Source organism: Pseudophryne corroboree, assembly GCF_028390025.1.
Source record: "Pseudophryne corroboree isolate aPseCor3 chromosome 10 unlocalized genomic scaffold, aPseCor3.hap2 SUPER_10_unloc_4, whole genome shotgun sequence".
NCBI lineage: Eukaryota > Metazoa > Chordata > Amphibia > Anura > Myobatrachidae > Pseudophryne > Pseudophryne corroboree.
The window spans coordinates 486,071-508,818 of record NW_026967475.1 but is presented as its reverse complement, the minus strand read 5'-3'; the positions used below and the strand labels follow the sequence as shown (position 1 = coordinate 508,818).

General features: G+C 43.1%; 1 protein-coding gene across 2 annotated transcripts in view; it reads right to left on the bottom strand.

Moving 5' to 3' along the window:
- DISP3 (dispatched RND transporter family member 3) overlaps nucleotides 1-22,748 on the bottom strand; it is a 546,610-nt gene that overhangs the window by 126,505 nt on the left and 397,357 nt on the right. For both annotated transcript variants that reach the window (XM_063948697.1, XM_063948698.1), the window contains exon 14: nucleotides 12,625-12,752. In XM_063948697.1, coding sequence (XP_063804767.1) covers nucleotides 12,625-12,752 — 128 coding nt within the window. The remainder of the gene's footprint in view (nucleotides 1-12,624; nucleotides 12,753-22,748) is intronic.

Here is a 22,748-nt window from a genome sequence, read left to right as displayed (position 1 = left end):
GTAATACGCTGGTAATATACTGGTAATATACTGGTAATACGCTGGTAATATACTGGTAATACGCTGGTAATACGCTGGTAATATACTGGTAATACTCTGGTAATATACTGGTAATACGCTGGGACGGGAGTCTTTGTGAATCTGCGTCAGTGCAGCAATAATAACACATCTGCATGTCACAGGCCCCTTATGTTCTTGTATTTAATATGCTGGTAATATGCTGGTAATATACTGGTAATATACTGGTAATATGCTGGTAATATACTGGTAATATACTGGTAATACGCTGGTAATACGCTGGTAATATACTGGTAATACGCTGGTAATATACTGGTAATATACTGGTAATACGCTGGTAATATACTGGTAATATACTGGTAATACGCTGGTAATACGCTGGTAATATACTGGTAATACGCTGGTAATATACTGGTAATATACTGGTAATACGCTGGTAATATACTGGTAATATACTGGTAATACGCTGGTAATATACTGGTAATACGCTGGTAATATACTGGTAATACTCTGGTAATATACTGGTAATACGCTGGGACGGGAGTTTTTGTGAATCTGCGTCAGTGCAGCAATAATAACACATCTGCATGTCACAGGCCCCTTATGTTCTTGTATTTAATATGCTGGTAATACGCTGGTAATATACTGGTAATACGCTGGTAATATACTGGTAATAATCTGGTAATATACTGGTAATACGCTGGTAATATACTGGTAATACTCTGGTAATACGCTGGTAATATACTGGTAATACGCTGGTAATACGCTGGTAATATACTGGTAATACTCTGGTAATATACTGGTAATACGCTGGTAATATACTGGTAATACGCTGGTAATATACTGGTAATACTCTGGTAATATACTGGTAATACGCTGGGACGGGAGTCTTTGTGAATCTGCGTCAGTGCAGCAATAATAACACATCTGCATGTCACAGGCCCCTTATGTTCTTGTATTTAATACGCTGGTAATATACTGGTAATACGCTGGTAATATACTGGTAATATGCTGGTAATATACTGGTAATACTCTGGTAATATACTGGTAATACGCTGGGACGGGAGTCTTTGTGAATTTGCGTCAGTGCAGCAATAATAACACATCTGCATGTCACAGGCCCCTTATGTTCTTGTATTTAATATGCTGGTAATACGCTGGTAATATACTGGTAATACGCTGGTAATATACTGGTAATACTCTGGTAATACGCTGGGACGGGAGTCTTTGTGAATTTGCGTCAGTGCAGCAATAATAACACATCTGCATGTCACAGGCCCCTTATGTTCTTGTATTTAATATGCTGGTAATACGCTGGTAATATACTGGTAATATACTGGTAATATACTGGTAATAAGCTGGTAATATACTGGTAATACGCTGGGACGGGAGTCTTTGTGAATCTGCGTCAGTGCAGCAATAATAACACATCTGCATGTCACAGGCCCCTTATGTTCTTGTATTTAATATGCTGGTAATACGCTGGTAATATACTCTAATACGCTGGTAATATGCTGGTAATACGCTGGTAATATACTGGTAATATGCTGGTAATATACTGGTAATACGCTGGTAATATACTGGTAATACGCTGGTAATATACTGGTAATATAATGGTAATACGCTGGTAATATACTGGTAATACGCTGGTAATATACTGTAATACGCTGGTAATATACTGGTAATACTCTGGTAATATACTGGTAATACGCTGGTAATATACTGGTAATATGCTGGTAATATACTGGTAATAAGCTGGTAATATACTGGTAATACGCTGGGACGGGAGTCTTTGTGAATCTGCGTCAGTGCAGCAATAATAACACATCTGCATGTCACAGGCCCCTTATGTTCTTGTATTTAATATGCTGGTAATACGCTGGTAATATACTGGTAATACGCTGGTAATATACTGGTAATACTCTGGTAATCTACTGGTAATACGCTGGTAATACACTGGTAATATACTGGTAATACTCTGGTAATATACTGGTAATACGCTGGTAATATACTGGTAATACGCTGGTAATATACTGGTAATACTCTGGTAATATACTGGTAATACGCTGGGACGGGAGTCTTTGTGAATCTGCGTCAGTGCAGCAATAATAACACATCTGCATGTCACAGGCCCCTTATGTTCTTGTATTTAATATGCTGGTAATACGCTGGTAATATACTGGTAATACGCTGGTAATATACTGGTAATACTCTGGTAATATACTGATAATGCGCTGGTAATATACTGGTAATACGCTGGGACGGGAGTCTTTGTGAATCTGCGTCAGTGCAGCAATAATAACACATCTGCATGTCACAGGCCCCTTATGTTCTTGTGTTTAATATGCTGGTAATACGCTGGTAATACTCTGGTAATACGCTGGTAATACGCTGGTAATATACTGGTAATACGCTGGTAATATACTGGTAATACGCTGGTAATACTCTGGTAATACTCTGGTAATACTCTGGTAATATACTGGTAATATACTGGTAATATACTGGTAATACGCTGGTAATACACTGGTAATATACTGGTAATACTCTGGTAATACGCTGGTAATACGCTGGTAATATACTGGTAATACGCTGGTAATACTCTGGTAATACTCTGGTAATATACTGGTAATATACTGGTAATATACTGGTAATACGCTGGTAATACACTGGTAATATACTGGTAATACGCTGGTAATATTCTGGTAATACGCTGGTAATACTCTGGTAATACACAGGTAATACACTGGTAATACTCTGGTAATACTCTGGTAATACGCTGGTAATATACTGATAATATACTGGTAATATACTGGTAATACGCTGGTAATATACTGGTAATACACTGGTAATACTCTGGTAATACTCTGGTAATACGCTGGTAATATACTGGTAATACGCTGGTAATACACTGGTAATATACTGGTAATATACTGGTAATACTCTTGTAATACTCTGGTAATACGCTGGTAATACGCTGGTAATATACTGGTAATACACTGGTAATATGCTGATAATATACTGGTAATACTCTGGTAATACGCTGGTAATACTCTGGTAATACGCTGGTAATACGCTGGTAATACACTGGTAATACACTGGTAATACGCTGGTAATATACTGGTAATACGCTGGTAATATACTGGTAATACGCTGGTAATATACTGGTAATATACTGGTAATACGCTGGTAATACGCTGGTAATATACTGGTAATACGCTGGTAATATACTGGTAATATACTGGTAATACGCTGGTAATATACTGGTAATATACTGGTAATACGCTGGTAATACGCTGGTAATATACTGGTAATACGCTGGTAATATACTGGTAATATACTGGTAATACGCTGGTAATATACTGGTAATATACTGGTAATACGCTGGTAATATACTGGTAATACGCTGGTAATATACTGGTAATACTCTGGTAATATACTGGTAATACGCTGGGACGGGAGTTTTTGTGAATCTGCGTCAGTGCAGCAATAATAACACATCTGCATGTCACAGGCCCCTTATGTTCTTGTATTTAATATGCTGGTAATACGCTGGTAATATACTGGTAATACGCTGGTAATATACTGGTAATAATCTGGTAATATACTGGTAATACGCTGGTAATATACTGGTAATACTCTGGTAATACGCTGGTAATATACTGGTAATACGCTGGTAATACGCTGGTAATATACTGGTAATACTCTGGTAATATACTGGTAATACGCTGGTAATATACTGGTAATACGCTGGTAATATACTGTAATACTCTGGTAATACGCTGGTAATATACTGGTAATACGCTGGTAATACGCTGGTAATATACTGGTAATACTCTGGTAATATACTGGTAATACGCTGGTAATATACTGGTAATACGCTGGTAATATACTGGTAATACTCTGGTAATATACTGGTAATACTCTGGTAATATACTGGTAATACGCTGGGACGGGAGTCTTTGTGAATTTGCGTCAGTGCAGCAATAATAACACATCTGCATGTCACAGGCCCCTTATGTTCTTGTATTTAATATGCTGGTAATACGCTGGTAATATACTGGTAATACGCTGGTAATATACTGGTAATATGCTGGTAATATACTGGTAATACTCTGGTAATATACTGGTAATACGCTGGGACGGGAGTCTTTGTGAATTTGCGTCAGTGCAGCAATAATAACACATCTGCATGTCACAGGCCCCTTATGTTCTTGTATTTAATATGCTGGTAATACGCTGGTAATATACTGGTAATATACTGGTAATATACTGGTAATAAGCTGGTAATATACTGGTAATACGCTGGGACGGGAGTCTTTGTGAATCTGCGTCAGTGCAGCAATAATAACACATCTGCATGTCACAGGCCCCTTATGTTCTTGTATTTAATATGCTGGTAATACGCTGGTAATATACTCTAATACGCTGGTAATATGCTGGTAATACGCTGGTAATATACTGGTAATATGCTGGTAATATACTGGTAATACGCTGGTAATATACTGGTAATACGCTGGTAATATACTGGTAATATAATGGTAATACGCTGGTAATATACTGGTAATACGCTGGTAATATACTGTAATACGCTGGTAATATACTGGTAATACTCTGGTAATATACTGGTAATACGCTGGTAATATACTGGTAATATGCTGGTAATATACTGGTAATAAGCTGGTAATATACTGGTAATACGCTGGGACGGGAGTCTTTGTGAATCTGCGTCAGTGCAGCAATAATAACACATCTGCATGTCACAGGCCCCTTATGTTCTTGTATTTAATATGCTGGTAATACGCTGGTAATATACTGGTAATACGCTGGTAATATACTGGTAATACTCTGGTAATCTACTGGTAATTCGCTGGTAATATACTGGTAATACTCTGGTAATATACTGGTAATACGCTGGTAATATACTGGTAATACGCTGGTAATATACTGGTAATACTCTGGTAATATACTGGTAATACGCTGGGACGGGAGTCTTTGTGAATCTGCGTCAGTGCAGCCATAATAACACATCTGCATGTCACAGGCCCCTTATGTTCTTGTATTTAATATGCTGGTAATACGCTGGTAATATACTGGTAATACGCTGGTAATATACTGGTAATACTCTGGTAATATACTGATAATGCGCTGGTAATATACTGGTAATACGCTGGGACGGGAGTCTTTGTGAATCTGCGTCAGTGCAGCAATAATAACACATCTGCATGTCACAGGCCCCTTATGTTCTTGTATTTAATATGCTGGTAATACGCTGGTAATACTCTGGTAATACGCTGGTAATACGCTGGTAATATACTGGTAATACGCTGGTAATATACTGGTAATACGCTGGTAATACTCTGGTAATACTCTGGTAATACTCTGGTAATATACTGGCAATATACTGGTAATATACTGGTAATACGCTGGTAATACACTGGTAATATACTGGTAATACTCTGGTAATACGCTGGTAATATACTGGTAATACGCTGGTAATACTCTGGTAATACTCTGGTAATATACTGGTAATATACTGGTAATACGCTGGTAATACACTGGTAATATACTGGTAATACGCTGGTAATATTCTGGTAATACGCTGGTAATACTCTGGTAATACACAGGTAATACACTGGTAATACTCTGGTAATACTCTGGTAATACGCTGGTAATATACTGATAATATACTGGTAATATACTGGTAATACGCTGGTAATATACTGGTAATACACTGGTAATACTCTGGTAATACTCTGGTAATACGCTGGTAATATACTGGTAATACGCTGGTAATACACTGGTAATATACTGGTAATATACTGGTAATACTCTTGTAATACTCTGGTAATACGCTGGTAATACGCTGGTAATACGCTGGTAATATACTGGTAATATGCTGATAATATACTGGTAATACTCTGGTAATACGCTGGTAATACTCTGGTAATACGCTGGTAATACGCTGGTAATGCACTGGTAATACACTGGTAATACGCTGGTAATATACTGGTAATACTCTGGTAATACGCTGGTAATTCTCTGGTAATACGCTGGTAATATACTGGTAATACGCTGGTAATACTCTGGTAATACGCTGGTAATACTCTGGTAATACTCTGGTAATACGCTGGTAATATACTGGTAATACGCTGGTGATATACTGGTAATACGCTGGTAATTCTCTGGTAATATACTGGTAATACGCTGGTAATATACTGGTAATACTCTGGTAATACGCTGGTAATACTCTGGAAATACGCTGGGAATACTCTGGTAATATACTGGTAATATACTGGTAATATACTGGTAATACTCTGGTAATACGCCGGTAATATACTGGTAATACGCTGGGACGGGAGTCTTTGTGAATCTGCGTCAGTGCAGCAATAATAACACATCTGCATGTCACAGGCCCCTTATGTTCTTGTATTTAATATGCTGGTAATACGCTGGTAATATACTGTAATACGCTGGTAATATACTGGTAATACTCTGGTAATATACTGGTAATATGCTGGGACGGGAGTCTTTGTGAATCTGCGTCAGTGCAGCAATAATAACACATCTGCATGTCACAGGCCCCTTATGTTCTTGTATTTAATATGCTGGTAATACGCTGGTAATATACTGGTAATACGCTGGTAATATACTGGTAATACTCTGGTAATACTCTGGTAATACGCTGGGACGGGAGTCTTTGTGAATCTGCGTCAGTGCAGCAATAATAACACATCTGCATGTCACAGGCCCCTTATGTTCTTGTATTTAATATGCTGGTAATACGCTGGTAATATACTGGTAATACGCTGGTAATATACTGGTAATACGCTGGTAATATACTGGTAATACTCTGGTAATATACTGGTAATATGCTGGTAATATACTGGTAATACGCTGGTAATATACTGGTAATACGCTGGGACGGGAGTCTTTGTGAATCTGCGTCAGTGCAGCAATAATAACACATCTGCATGTCACAGGCCCCTTATGTTCTTGTATTTAATATACTGGTAATACGCTGGTAATATACTGGTAATACTCTGGTAATATACTGGTAATACGCTGGTAATATACTGGTAATACTCTGGTAATATACTGGTAATACGCTGGTAATATACTGGTAATATACTGGTAATACGCTGGTAATATACTGGTAATATACTGGTAATACTCTGGTAATATACTGGTAATATACTGGTAATACGCTGGTAATATACTGGTAATATACTGGTAATACGCTGGTAATATACTGGTAATATACTGGTAATACGCTGGTAATACGCTGGTAATATACTGGTAATATGCTGGTAATATACTGGTAATACTCTGGTAATATTCTGGTAATACGCTGGGACGGGAGTCTTTGTGAATCTGCGTCAGTGCAGCAATAATAACACATCTGCATGTCACAGACCCCTTATGTTCTTGTATTTAATATGCTGGTAATACGCTGGTAATATACTGGTAATATACTGGTAATATACTGGTAATACGCTGGTAATATACTGGTAATACGCTGGTAATATACTGGTAATACGCTGGGACGGGAGTCTTTGTGAATCTGCGTCAGTGCAGCAATAATAACACATCTGCATGTCACAGGCCCCTTATGTTCTTGTATTTAATATGCTGGTAATATGCTGGTAATATACTGGTAATACGCTGGTAATATACTGGTAATACGCTGGTAATACGCTGGTAATATACTGGAAATATACTGGTAATACGCTGGTAATATACTGGTAATACGCTGGTAATATACTGGTAATATACTGGTAATACGCTGGTAATATACTGGTAATACTCTGGTAATATACTGGTAATACGCTGGTAATATACTGGTAATACGCAGGTAATATACTGGTAATACTCTGGTAATATACTGGTAATACTCTGGTAATATACTGGTAATACGCTGGTAATATACTGGTAATACGCTGGTAATATACTGGTAATACTCTGGTAATATACTGGTAATACTCTGGTAATATACTGGTAATACGCTGGTAATATACTGGTAATATGCTGGTAATATACTGGTAATACTCTGGTAATATTCTGGTAATACGCTGGTAATATACTGGTAATACTCTGGTAATATACTGGTAATATGCTGGGACGGGAGTCTTTGTGAATCTGCGTCAGTGCAGCAATAATAACACATCTGCATGTCACAGACCCCTTATGTTCTTGTATTTAATATGCTGGTAATACGCTGGTAATATACTGGTAATATGCTGGTAATATACTGGTAATACTCTGGTAATATTCTGGTAATACGCTGGGACGGGAGTCTTTGTGAATCTGCGTCAGTGCAGCAATAATAACACATCTGCATGTCACAGACCCCTTATGTTCTTGTATTTAATATGCTGGTAATACGCTGGTAATATACTGGTAATACGCTGGTAATATACTGGTAATACTCTGGTAATATACTGGTAATACGCTGGGACGGGAGTCTTTGTGAATCTGCGCCAGTGCAGCAATAATAACACATCTGCATGTCACAGGCCCCTTATGTTCTTGTATTTAATATGCTGGTAATACGCTGGTAATATACTGGTAATACTCTGGTAATATACTGGTAATACGCTGGGACGGGAGTCTTTGTGAATCTGCGCCAGTGCAGCAATAATAACACATCTGCATGTCACAGGCCCCTTATGTTCTTGTATTTAATATACTGGTAATACGCTGGTAATATACTGGTAATACGCTGGTAATATACTGGTAATACTCTGGTAATATACTGGTAATACGCTGGTAATATACTGGTAATACTCTGGTAATATGCTGGGAATACGCTGGGACGGGAGTCTTTGTGAATCTGCGTCAGTGCAGCAATAATAACACATCTGCATGTCACAGACCCCTTATGTTCTTGTATTTAATATACTGGTAATACGCTGGTAATATACTGGTAATACGCTGGTAATATACTGGTAATACTCTGGTAATCTACTGGTAATACGCTGGTAATACGCTGGTAATATACTGGTAATACTCTGGTAATATACTGGTAATACGCTGGGACGGGAGTCTTTGTGAATCTGCGTCAGTGCAGCAATAATAACACATCTGCATGTCACAGGCCCCTTATGTTCTTGTATTTAATATGCTGGTAATACGCTGGTAATATACTGGTAATACGCTGGTAATATACTGGTAATACTCTGGTAATATACTGGTAATATACTGATAATGCGCTGGTAATATACTGGTAATACGCTGGGACGGGAGTCTTTGTGAATCTGCGTCAGTGCAGCAATAATAACACATCTGCATGTCACAGGCCCCTTATGTTCTTGTATTTAATATGCTGGTAATACGCTGGTAATATACTGGTAATACGCTGGTAATATACTGGTAATACTCTGGTAATCTACTGGTAATACGCTGGTAATACGCTGGTAATATACTGGTAATACTCTGGTAATATACTGGTAATACGCTGGGACGGGAGTCTTTGTGAATCTGCGTCAGTGCAGCAATAATAACACATCTGCATGTCACAGGCCCCTTATGTTCTTGTATTTAATATACTGGTAATACGCTGGTAATATACTGGTAATACTCTGGTAATATTCTGGTAATACTCTGGTAATATACTGGTAATACGCTGGGACGGGAGTCTTTGTGAATCTGCGTCAGTGCAGCAATAATAACACATCTGCATGTCACAGGCCCCTTATGTTCTTGTATTTAATATGCTGGTAATACGCTGGTAATATACTGGTAATACGCTGGTAATATACTGGTAATACTCTGGTAATATACTGGTAATACGCTGGGACGGGAGTCTTTGTGAATCTGCGTCAGTGCAGCAATAATAACACATCTGCATGTCACAGGCCCCTTATGTTCTTGTATTTAATATGCTGGTAATACGCTGGTAATATACTGGTAATACGCTGGTAATATACTGGTAATACTCTGGTAATATACTGGTAATACGCTGGGACGGGAGTCTTTGTGAATCTGCGTCAGTGCAGCAATAATAACACATCTGCATGTCACAGGCCCCTTATGTTCTTGTATTTAATATGCTGGTAATACGCTGGTAGTATACTGGTAATACGCTGGTAACATACTGGTAATACTCTGGTAATATACTGGTAATACTCTGTTAATATACTGGTAATACGCTGGTAATATGCTGGTAATACGCTGGTAATATACCGTTAATACGCTGGTAATATACTGGTAATACTCTGGTAATACTCTGGTAATACGCTGGGACGGGAGTCTTTGTGAATCTGCGTCAGTGCAGCAATAATAACACATCTGCATGTCACAGGCCCCTTATGTTCTTGTATTTAATATGCTGGTAATACGCTGGTAATATACTGGTAATACGCTGGTAATATACTGGTAATACGCTGGTAATACGCTGGTAATACGCTGGTAATATACTGGTAATACTCTGGTAATATTCTGGTAATACGCTGGGACGGGAGTCTTTGTGAATCTGCGTCAGTGCAGCAATAATAACACATCTGCATGTCACAGGCCCCTTATGTTCTTGTATTTAATATGCTGGTAATACGCTGGTAATATACTGTAATACGCTGGTAATATACTGGTAATACTCTGGTAATATACTGGTAATACTCTGGTAATATACTGTAATACGCTGGTAATATACTGGTAATACTCTGGTAATATACTGGTAATACGCTGGGACGGGAGTCTTTGTGAATCTGCGTCAGTGCAGCAATAATAACACATCTGCATGTCACAGGCCCCTTATGTTCTTGTATTTAATATGCTGGTAATACGCTGGTAATATACTGTAATACGCTGGTAATATACTGGTAATACTCTGGTAATATACTGGTAATACTCTGGTAATATACTGTAATACGCTGGTAATATACTGGTAATACTCTGGTAATATACTGTAATACGCTGGTAATATACTGGTAATACTCTGGTAATATACTGGTAATAAGCTGGTAATATACTGTAATACGCTGGTAATATACTGGTAATACTCTGGTAATATACTGGTAATACGCTGGTAATATACTGGTAATACTCTGGTAATATACTGTAATACGCTGGTAATATACTGGTAATACTCTGGTAATATACTGGTAATACGCTGGTAATATACTGGTAATAAGCTGGTAATATACTGGTAATACGCTGGTAATATACTGGTAATACTCTGGTAATATACTGTAATACGCTGGTAATATACTGGTAATACTCTGGTAATATACTGGTAATACGCTGGTAATATACTGGTAATACTCTGGTAATATACTGTAATACGCTGGTAATATACTGGTAATACTCTGGTAATACACTGGTAATAAGCTGGTAATATACTGGTAATACGCTGGTAATATACTGGTAATACGCTGGTAATATACTGGTAATACGCTGGTAATATACTGGTAATACTCTGGTAATATACTGTAATACGCTGGTAATATACTGGTAATACTCTGGTAATATACTGGTAATAAGCTGGTAATATACTGGTAATACGCTGGTATTATATTGGTAATACGCTGGTAATATACTGGTAATACGCTGGTAATATACTGGTAATACTCTGATAATATACTGTAATACGCTGGTAATATACTGGTAATACTCTGGTAATATACTGGTAATAAGCTGGTAATATACTGGTAATACGCTGGTAATATACTGGTAATACGCTGTATGTAATATGCTCCTAGCTTATGCCAAGAACACGAGTCAGCTGATGATGCCTGGAAACGCATTTCTTATCCTCTGCTAATTTCACCGCGATATGTAACATACAGGGAATGATTCAATTAGCCGCCGGTTAGCGGTGTTCCCTCGCACGGTGCTATTCCGCCCCCGTTGCTGCATTCTGGCGTTATTCAATTCAATACCCATTAAAGCTAATGGTGGTCATTCCGAGTTGTTCGCTCGTTGCCAATTTTCGCTATGCTGTGATTAGTTGCAAATTGCGCATGCGCATGGTACGCAGAGCGCATGCGCTTAGTTATTTTACTAAAAACTTAGCTGTTTTGCTGTGGCTTCTGCGGCGCTTTTCAGTCGCACTGGTGTTTGGTAAATGATTGACAGGAAAGGGGCGTTTCTGGGCGGCAACTCAGCGTTTTCCCAGCGTTTGCAAAAAAACACAGGCTTGTCAGGGAAAAACGCGGGAGTGTCTGGAGAAACCGGGGAGTGGCTGCCCGTACGCAGGGCGTGTTTGTGACGTCACACCAGGAACTAAACGGACTGAGGTGATCGCAATCTGTGAGTAGGTCTGGAGCTGCTCAGAAACTGCAGGGAATTATTTAGTAGCAATTCTGCTAATCTTTCGTTCGCTATTCTGCTAAGCTAAGATACACTCCCAGAGGGCGGCGGCCTAGCGTGTGCAATGCTGCTAAAATCTGCTAGCGAGCGAACAACTCGGAATGAGGGCCATTATCAGCCATTACGAGCATTTGGCAGAAGCACTGGCCGGGGCTGTGGCCTCGTACATACATCTGTGCTGAGCTGCGCAGTCCCAGGCAGACAGACATTAACACACATCCAGAACGCACCGACTGAACCATACAGAGAAAACATTGCGGATCATTCTCCAGGGGTCACCTGCAGCCGCACAACTCTCACCTCTCTCCGGGGGTGTATAGAAGAAACCTCTGTTGAATACGTCTGACCCAGACCCGAGACACCCGGCCGCCGAGGTGCAGATTCTGCCATGTGTAGGGTTTTTGTGCACCAACGTAAAATACAGCTTTCTGTGGTTGGGAAGAACGAACACAAAGTACAGAGAATGACATGGCCGAAGAACAAATACAATAAATGCAATATAAACAGGTATGTATCACTGGTAAATAGTGAGAGAAGTGTAACGCTGCACAGTATTAGTGACCGTGAGACGGGACAGGCATCATCCTCTGTACAACACGAGCACAGCACCACCTTACAGTCATAACATCAGGATAAAGGCTCCAGATGGCGTACTGCAGGGAAATGCACTGTGCCGCCATCCTAGGGCCTCAGCAGCCAAACTATCCACCGATCATACACTGCCAGTATCAGCACTTCCCTGGCGTACATCCATGTGCCCACTCGCAGCGTCTATACCGTCGCTGCGTCCTTAGACACCAGTGTCAAACGCACCATAGAAATCTGCAGCAGCCCCCAGCTGGTGCCCATCTTTGAGTATAGCCTCTACTGTGTAGGATGAAGCCTCTGTGTACACACCTGCGACACACCTGCGACACTCCCGTAACACGCCAAAAGTGAAAAGTCACCCTCCTGTCACCGCACATTTCCAATACTGTGCATCTCAGAGAGGGAGAGAAATTCAGAGACAGCGAGGGGGGATGGAGAAAGAGAGAGGGAGAGAGAAAGAGAGAGGTGAGAGAGAGAAGGTGAGGAAGAGAGAGAGAAGGTGAGAGAGAGGGAGAGAGAAGGTGAGGGAGAGAGAGAAGGTGAGGGAGGAAGATGAGGGAGAGAGAGAAGGTGAGAAAAAGAGAGGAGAGGCAGAGAGAGAAAGAGGTGAGGGAGAGAGACAGAGAAAGTGAAGGAGGGAGAGAGAGAGAGAGAAGGTGAGGGAAAGTGAGAAGGTGAGGGAGGAAGAAGGTGTGAGAGAGAGAGAGAAAAGGTGAGGTAGAGAGAGAAGGTGAGGTAGAGAGAGAGAAGGTGAGAAAGAGAGAGGAGAGGTAGAGAGAGGAGAGGTAGAGAGAGAAAGAGGTGAGGGAGAGAGAGAGAGAGAGACGGTGAGAGAGAGGGAGAGAGAAGGTGAGGGAGAAAGAGAAGGTGAGGGAGGAAGATGAGGAAGAGAGAGAAGGTGAGGGAGAGAGAAGGTGAGGGACAGAGAGAAGGTGAGAAAAAGAGAGGAGTGGTAGAGAGAGAAAGAGGTGAGGGAGAGAGAGAGAAGGTGAGAGGGAGAGAGAAGGTGAGGGAGAGAGAAAGAGGTGAGGGAGAGATAGAGGTGAGGGAGAGAGAAAGAGAGAGAGAGGGAGAGAGAGAGAAAATGTGAGGGAGAGAGAAGGCGAGGAAGAGAGAGAAAGAAGGTGAGGAAGACAGAGAGAGAAAGAAGGTGAGGGGAGAGAGAAGGTGGGGAAGAGAGAGAAAGAGGTGAAGGAGAGAGAAAAAGGGAGAGAGGGAGGAGAAAATGGAGTGGGAGAGAATGAAGAAGAGAGGGGGAGGGAATAAGAGAGAGAGAGGTAGAGAGAGGGGGAGAAAGATGGAAAAAGAGCATGAGCAAAAGAAAGAGGGTAGGGGTGGAGAGAGAGAGATGGAGTGAAAGAGAGAGGGGGACAGAGGCGAGAGAGAGGAAGGAAAGAGATGGAGGGAGAGAGAAGGTGAGGGAAAGACAAGATGAGGGATAGAGAGAGGAGCAAGAGAGAAGGAGTGGGAGAGAGTGAACGAGAGAGAGGATGAGGGAACAAAAGAAAGAGAGAGGGGCAAAAGAGATGGAGAGGGAGCATGAGTGAGAGAGAGGGAGAAAGCGAGAGGTGGAGAGAGAGAGGGATGGGGTGAGAGTAAAGAGAGAGGGAGGGGGTGAAAAAGAGAGATTGGTGAGGAAGAGATAGAGACGGATAAGGAGAGGACGAATGAGAGAGATAGAGGGGGGAGATGGAGAGAGAGAGAAAGCAGGGTTGAGAGAGAGAAGGGGAGATGCAGAGAGCTAGAGGAAGAGAAAGAAAGAGGGTGAGATGGAGAGAGAGAGAGAAGGGAGAGAAAATGAGGTAGAAGAGACGAAGAGGGGAAACAGAGGGAGGGAGAGATGAAGGGATAGAGAGAGAAAGGGGAGAATGATGATGAAGGTAAAGAGAGAGAGAGAGAGAGAGAGAGGGGTTGCTTGGCTTTGCTAATGTTCTTTGAAGAAGGACCACACAGAAGCATCTCTGCACTCTCCTTCCTCCATACACCAGCTGCAAGCCATTGCCGCTGTGGGCAATATTCCCTTCCAGCTCCTTCTGCACAGGCTGGGCAACCATCCAGCTGGTAGCTGGGCCACTCCTGGAGCTGCTTAGTTAAACAACAGCCTGAGCTCAGCAGGTAAGGAGCCTCTGCTGTCATCACCATGCAAGAAGAAGACTTCCACAGGCTGGCAAGATCGAGGGCTGTCCAAACAGTAATGCCTAAATGCTCATAACTCTGAAATAATATGCAACATTTATTTGAAACTGTCAGTTTGTAGATGAATATGTATGCTAGCTATATATGTATTTTTGTTTAGGTAGTCCAAGAAATACCATGGAATCCAAGATGAAACCATCATAGAATTTCAGGAAAAAGAAGGCTGCAGTGCTACAGAAATCCACAGAAGACTTAAAAAAAAAAATTGTATGGTGAGCGTACAATTGACTATAGCAATGTCAATAGGTGGATGAAGCATTTTCAATCGGGAGAATCGTCCGTGTGAAACAAACCTTGTGGTGGCAGACCATAAACTGCAGTTGTGAGGATACCGGGTGACCTGAGAGGGGACAACACCCCAACTCCAGTGAGTCTAGCTGTGTCCCATCACCTCCACACAAACAGTATTTTTTCTCCCAGCAACTCCCTGACTCCCACAATTCTTCCTTGCTGGTTCTTTCTATCTCCTCCTTTCTGATTGGTGGATCATATTGTCAGTATTTCCAGAGGGGAAGGAGGAGGGCTTTTCTAAAAGGAACACTCCTTTGCTGTCTGCTTCTGGCATACTTCCTGTGTGTGATTTCTGCAGACTGAGGGCTTCAATTTAAGAAAACATAGAACTTGGCGGGTTCACTACGATCTGCCGGCGGCCGGCCTCCCGGCGACCAGCATACCGGCGCCGGGAGGCCGGCCGCCAGCTTACCGACAGTGTGGCGAGCGCAAATGAGCCCCTTGCGGGCTCGCTGCGCTCGCCACGCTACGGACACTATTTTATTCTCCCTCCAGCGGGGTCGTGGACCCCCACGAGGGAGAATAAGTGTTGGTATGCCGGCTGTCGGTATGCCGGCTGTCGGGCTCCCGGCGCCGGTATGCTGGTCGCCGGGAGCCAGACCGCCGGCATACTGAAGACCACCCGAACTTGGCCATAGGGTTAACTCTTTCCTTTTTAACATGAAGGCAAGTCCTAGACATCCCTTTCCCTGGTCTCCTCACATCCCTAACCCTTCTTAAATCGAGGAGACAGGATTGAGCCCAATGTCGGAGTCCTGACTATCGTCTCGGCCCGAAGGTCTGCGAAGTTTGGCATTTGTTTCCTCACGTCTGGATAACCCGTCAGCGTTGTGATGGTCCCATCCCTTTTTGTGAGAAATGGAAAAGTTGAAACCTTGTAACGCCAAACTCCACCTCAACAACCTCCCATTTTCCCCTGAGGTTCTGTTTAGCCAATTTAACGGGTTATGGTCAGTAATAACAGTGAATTCTTTACCACAGAGATAAGGTTGGCGTTTCTTTAAGGCCCAGACTATGGCTAGACACTCCTTCTCGATAGTGGCGAAGGCTATCTCTCGGTCAGCTAGCTTACGAGATAGGTACACAATTGGGTGTTCCCTACCATCTTCTTCCACCTGGCACAACACTGCCCCAAGTCCACACCCCGAAGCATCTGTCTGCACAATAAACTTTTTATCATAGTCAGAGGCAGCCAACACTGGGGCTCGAGTCAGCATGTCTTTTAAGATGGTGAAGGCCTGCTCACACTCGATGGTCCATTCAATCTTCCGAGCATATCTCTTTTTGGTCAAGTCCATTAGAGCCTTGGAAACGGTGCTGCAACAACTCCAAGGAAGGTCCGCACTTGCTTCTGGTTGACAGGTCAGGGCCAGTTGACAATAGCCTCCACCTTTGGTGGTTCTGGTCTAATAGAGCCTCCTCCAACCCGATGTCCTAGGTACTGAACCTCAGCCTTCCTCATCTGACATTTATCTGGGTGTATGATGAGCCCAGCCTGTTTGATCCTTTTGAGCCCTTCTGCCACATGAGTTAAATGGTCCGCCCAGGTACGGCTGAAGATGGCAATATCATCGAGGTAGGCTTGAGGTAGGCTTGTGCAAAGTCTTGACACCCCTCCAGTAGGTCATTCACCATTCGCTGGAATGTGGCAGGGGCGTTCTTCATCCCGAAAGGCATGTTAGTACACTCAAAGAGTCCTACGGGTGTGATGAAGGCAGAACGCTCTTGGGCTTCTTTGGTAAGTTGGATTTGCCAGTAACCCTTGCTTAAGTCCAGCGTTGAGATGAACTTGGCACCTCCAATCCGGTCCAGTATCTCGTCGATACGGGGCATAGGGTAAGCATCAGTTGTGGTTACTTCATTCAACTTGCGATAGTCCTCGCAAAACCGTGTAGTCCCATCTTTCTTGGGAACCAACACAACCCCAGCGGCCAACGGGCTTTTAGATGGCACAATGACCCCCAAAGCTAGCATCTCCTTGATCTCAGTCTTTACCTGTCTCATAACATCTGGGGTCATTCGGTAAGCAACTTTGATTGGCTTGCTGTTCCCAGTGTCCACATGGTGAGTGGTCAGGTGAGTTCGACCAGGTTGACAAGAAAACTGGGCTTGTTCAGCCTCTAAGATCCTCTGCATCTCTTGCTGCTGGGCCGTATTCAATTGCTGTCCCACCTGGTCTGATTCCACTCCCTTATTCTCTTTAGCAGCTCCCGAATGGTCAGGCAACGGATACGTTTCTGGTGTCTCCATCGGAGGGCAACATACCATCATGGCAGCTACTTGACGATCTCTATAAGCTTTGATTCAATTTATATGGAAGGTGCATAGGCACTTCCCTCCCTTATCCAGGGCGATCACATAATTGACCAGTCCGGTGCGCCTTACCACTGTATACGGTCCATCCCAGATGGCTTTCAGTTTGTTTCTCCGCACTAGGATAAGCACCATGACCTTTTGCCCTGGACTCAACTCGCAGTCTTGAGCGTGGGCGTCTTACCATTCCCTTTATTTCTCTTGTGATTCCCAGAGATGCTCTTGGGTTAACTGTAGCAATCTTCTCATCCGATTCCGCATGTTCTCTACATATTGTAAATGGGTTGCTGGTGTTCTTGAAAAGTTCCCTCTCAACTTTCTTTGGCCGAGTCTAGAGGCCCCGCACTTTCCAGCCATACAAAAGTTCAAACGGGGAATATCCTGTAGATGCTTGTGGTACTTCCCAATAAGCAAATAGAAGATGTTGCAGGGCTCTCTCCCAGTCTCTCCCCTTGGACTGTACATAAGCTTGTAGGAGTCTTTTCAGTGTTCCATTGAATATTTCACAAAGTCCATTGGTCTGAGGATGATAAGGGGTGGTCCAAAGAGACCGAACTCGCCATTTTTCCACACAGGGTTTGCATTAGTTCACCTTGGAATTGAGGCCCTTGATCTGTGACAACTTCCTGTGGATATTTGACCCGACTGAATATGTCTGTCAGTGCTTGTGCAACATGTTCTGTGTCAATGGATGACAAGGCCACGGCTTCAGGGTAACATGTAGCGAAGTCCAACAGCGTTAAGATGTACTTCTTGCCCATATGACTGGGAATAGCTAATGGTCCAACTAGGTCTATGGCAACATGGGCAAAGGGCTCCCCTATAAAAGGTAATGGGTGCAGAAAAGCTTTCCATTGGGGCTTCCCCAGTCTCTGACAGGTATCACAGGTGTCCCGATACTGCTTAACATCTTTAGAAATCCGTGGCCAGAAGAAATTCTGCAACAGTCGGGTCAATGTTTTACGGGTGCCAAAATGGCCAGCTGCAGGGATGTCATGGGCAAGTGCTAGTAATTGTGCTCTGTATTGTATAGGTACCACCAACTGTTTAGTAGGCATGACTGCTTCCTGTCCGGGCCGAGGGATGACCACTCGGTACAGTAATTCCTCTTCCCACACTATCTTGCTTCCATCAGCTGTTTCCAACCCCAGTTCGGCTGCGATCCTTAATTTACTCAGGGAGGGATCAGTCCATTGGGCCTGTCGGAACTCACTCTGGTCCACCTCTGCCAAGTCTACCTCTAAAGTACTGGACAATGGACTGGAGTCACTCACCATTGTTGTCTGGGTAGGTTGGTTCTGGTCCATATCTGTTACCTGGGTCACCTCTCTTTGTGTTTGGTTTCTGGTCACCACCTGGATGAAGCGTGTCACTAGTCCTTGTCCAGATCATTCCCGAGGATTACCTTGGCTGGTAGCCCCTTGAGTACTCCGACCTTCATGATACCTTGATCAGCTCCCCAGTCCAGATGTTTCTTGGCAACAGGGATATTGGCCTGTTGTCCCTTCGGCAGTGGCAATTCGCACAGTCCAGGAATCACCTGGGAGGCGAGAATCAGGTCTGGCTCAATCAATGTGAGTGAGGCCCCAGAATCTCGTAGGCCCTATACCTGCTGGTTCTCCACTATCACAGTCTGTAGGTGCCCTTTACATATTCCAGGGAGACGCCTTCTCCTCCCCCAGAACCAAGTCCACAATATAACCTCATCCATATCTGACTGGACGACCTCCTCACCATAATCCTCCGTAGAGTAACATACAACAGAGACTGGAGCCGGTCTAGCCCCAGGGAATGACCCTCTTATGCGTGGACAGTCCCTAAGCACGTGTCCTGGTTGATTGCAGCGATAACACTTCCGAGGTTCTGGGTTAGCCACTCTGAATCTGGGTGGCTAGTAAGTGATGTTTTTGATAGGGCCTCCTTTATTACTATCTATGACTTGCGGTTCTTTGTCAGAGAGCTTCTCCACTCGTGGGATTCTTGTACCACCTGCTGCACTGAAGACTCTCCATTGCGGACGATTGTCTATATATTCATCAACCCAATCTGCAGCTTGCTCAGGTGTACTGGGCTTTCTGCCTGCGACCCACTCCGTACCTCTGGTGCCATCTTAATCATTAGCTGTTCTACGACAATTAGGTTGACAATCTGTTCCACAGTGGAGGCCTGTCTTCCTTCAAGCCATTTACGACAGGCTTGCCGTATCTGACTAGCAAACTCCTGGTAGGAATCAGTCCCACCTTTATTCAGTGTCCTGAATTTGAGACGATAAGATTCTGCAGTTATCTGGAACTTAGCAAGCAATGCTTTCTTTATACAGGCGTAGACTCCACATTCCTGGGGGGTTAGGGCCCGATAGGCTTCCAGAGCCCTGCCAGTGAGACTTGGCCCCAAGTACTTTGGCAAGTCAGCTGGCTCTATTCCATGCACCCCCATGAGATTTTCAAAGATCTGAATGTGAGTGTCAATGTCTGTTTCATTTTCCCGAAATGTGGGAACATCCTTAAATCCCAAGCGTTGCTTCTCTTGTTCAAAACTTTGGGGTGACTCTGGAATTCCACTATCAGCAGGAATTTGTACTCCTAGTATAGCTTGGATCACTCCAGCTCTCTCCTGTGGGGTCGCACCTTCGCCTAGCGCCCCCAGCCAGTTCTGCAGTATGGCGGGAGTAGCAGCGGTCGACCCTGGTAACTTACTGGATGAAGTGCTACCACTGCCTGTTGGTCCCTCTTCATCATCACTCAGGTGGTCGGGATCCCCTGGGTGCCCCCGATCCCACTCCATCACCTGCAGTACCAGAGTTTCCCGGGTCTCAGTCCCATCATAAGTAATTCCCTTCATCCTGCAAAATCCTTGTAGGTGAGGTTTCCGAGCTGTACGGTAAAACTTCTCCTGCTCTCTCATTGCATTCTCCCCTTGACTGCTGGCCACAACTGCTGGCTGACTCTCCATGCTGATACTTTGTGTATTAGCTCCCTGGAAACTCTCTCCCTGGAAACACTACAGGAACTGTGTGATATCCCACCGCTGCCGCCAAATGTGAGGATACCGGGTGACCTGGGTATCCTGGGGTTCAGGGATCACACAGTGGAGCGGGTTACAATGAAAGCAAGGTGATCTTTATTCAGGGAGACCCAGAAATCCAGTGAACAGCAAGCAGGGTTATACTAATAATGTCCACTCAGAGTTCAGCAAAGTCCTTACCAGCTGCTCTATATCTCTTCCAGTCCTGGGCAGCAATGACAGTTGTAGCAGGGCACACAGAGTGGCTAGTCACTGATGCCACTGAGAGGGGACGACACCCCAACCTCCAGTGAGTCTAGCTGTGTCCCATCACCTCCACACACACAATCTCTTTCTCCCAGCAACCTCCAGTGAGTCTAGCTGTGCACCCTCACCTCCACACACACAATCTCTTTCTCACAGCAACCTCCAGTGAGTCTAGCTGTGCACTCTCACCTCCACAAACAGTCTCTTTCTCCCAGCAACTTCCTGACTCCCACAATTCCCCCTTGCTGGCTCTTTCTATCTCCTCCTTTCTGATTGGTGGATCACGTTGTCAGTCTTTCCAGAGGGAAAGGAGGAGGGCACTTCTAAAAGGAACACTTCCTTGCTATCTGCTTCTGACATACTTCCTGTGTGTGACTTCTGCAGACTGAGGGCTTCAATTTAAGAACACAGAACTTGGGCCTAACCCTATTGAACTTAACCCTATTTTAACTCTTTCTTTTTTAACATGAAGGTAAGTCCTAGACGTCCCTTTCCTTTGCCTCCTAATAGCAGTGACAGCAGAGAACCGACACAAAGTCGATACCACGATTCAGAAAGACCATCGTGTGACCATCAGAGATATCAGTGACGAACTTGATGTAGCAATGGCACTGTAGAAACACTAATCAATGATTTGGGATATCGTAAAGTGTGTAGCAAATGGGTTCCAAGGCAATTAACCAGGGATGATAAGGCCAAGAGGGTGGAAGTGTGCAATGAACTTTTGACTAACTTTGAAGCCAACCCTGAGACGTTTTTGGAAAATGTTATAACAGGAGATGAGACCTGGGTATTCCTTTATGACCCAGAAACAAAGGCCCAATCAAAGCAATGGAAACACCCAAGTTCACCTAGGCCAAAAAAGTTTACATAACAGCGATACATAAACAAAGTCATGGTCACATTCTTCTGGGATTGCCGAGGTGTTAATCTCATCGATTACTTGGAACCAAACCAATCAACAGTGATCAATACATTACACTTAAGAAGCTGAAAGAAGCCATCCGCAAAAAGAAGTCAACAATTCTACTGTCAAATGTCATCTTACACCACAACAATGCCAGACCTCACACTTCGATGGCCATTGACAAAATGAGGTGGGCAATAATGTCACATCCACCATACAGTCCTGATTTGGCCACTTCTGACTTTTAACTGTTTGACCCTCTCAGAAACTGTCTCTGGGGTCAACACTTTGATGACATAGAGGTTGTTAAAAACTCCATACGTTCCTGGGTCAAACAGCAACCCCTGGAATTTTCCCAAAGTGGCTTCATAACTTGGGTTGAGAGGTGGAGAAAATGTTTGAGGGAAGATGGTGATTTCTATGAGTAGAGTCATTCTGTTACTAAGACTTCAAAGTATTTTACTGCAAATGTTCAAATCTGTATAATATAATTTGAGTTATGAGCATTTAGGCATTACTTTTTGAGCAACCCTTGTATGTTGGCTTCTGTATTGCCTGGCACTCATGGAAGTGTTTGGGTGACATCTTTTGGTGACACCCAGATCAACAGGTTTACATCTAGGATGCTCGCAGTATTGTGTGACAGTAACTATGATGCTCTGTGTTGTATGGTGGTCACTAGGATGCCCTCTGTATTGTAGATTGTTTTCTGGTAAGCTCTGTTATATCTTGGACACCGGTATGTTCTGTGTATTGTATATAGGTTCCTAATTTGCTATCAGTATTGTATTTTGATCAGTAGGATGTGTTCAGTATTTTATGGATGTCATCAATAGAAAGATATTGGACCCTATTCAGT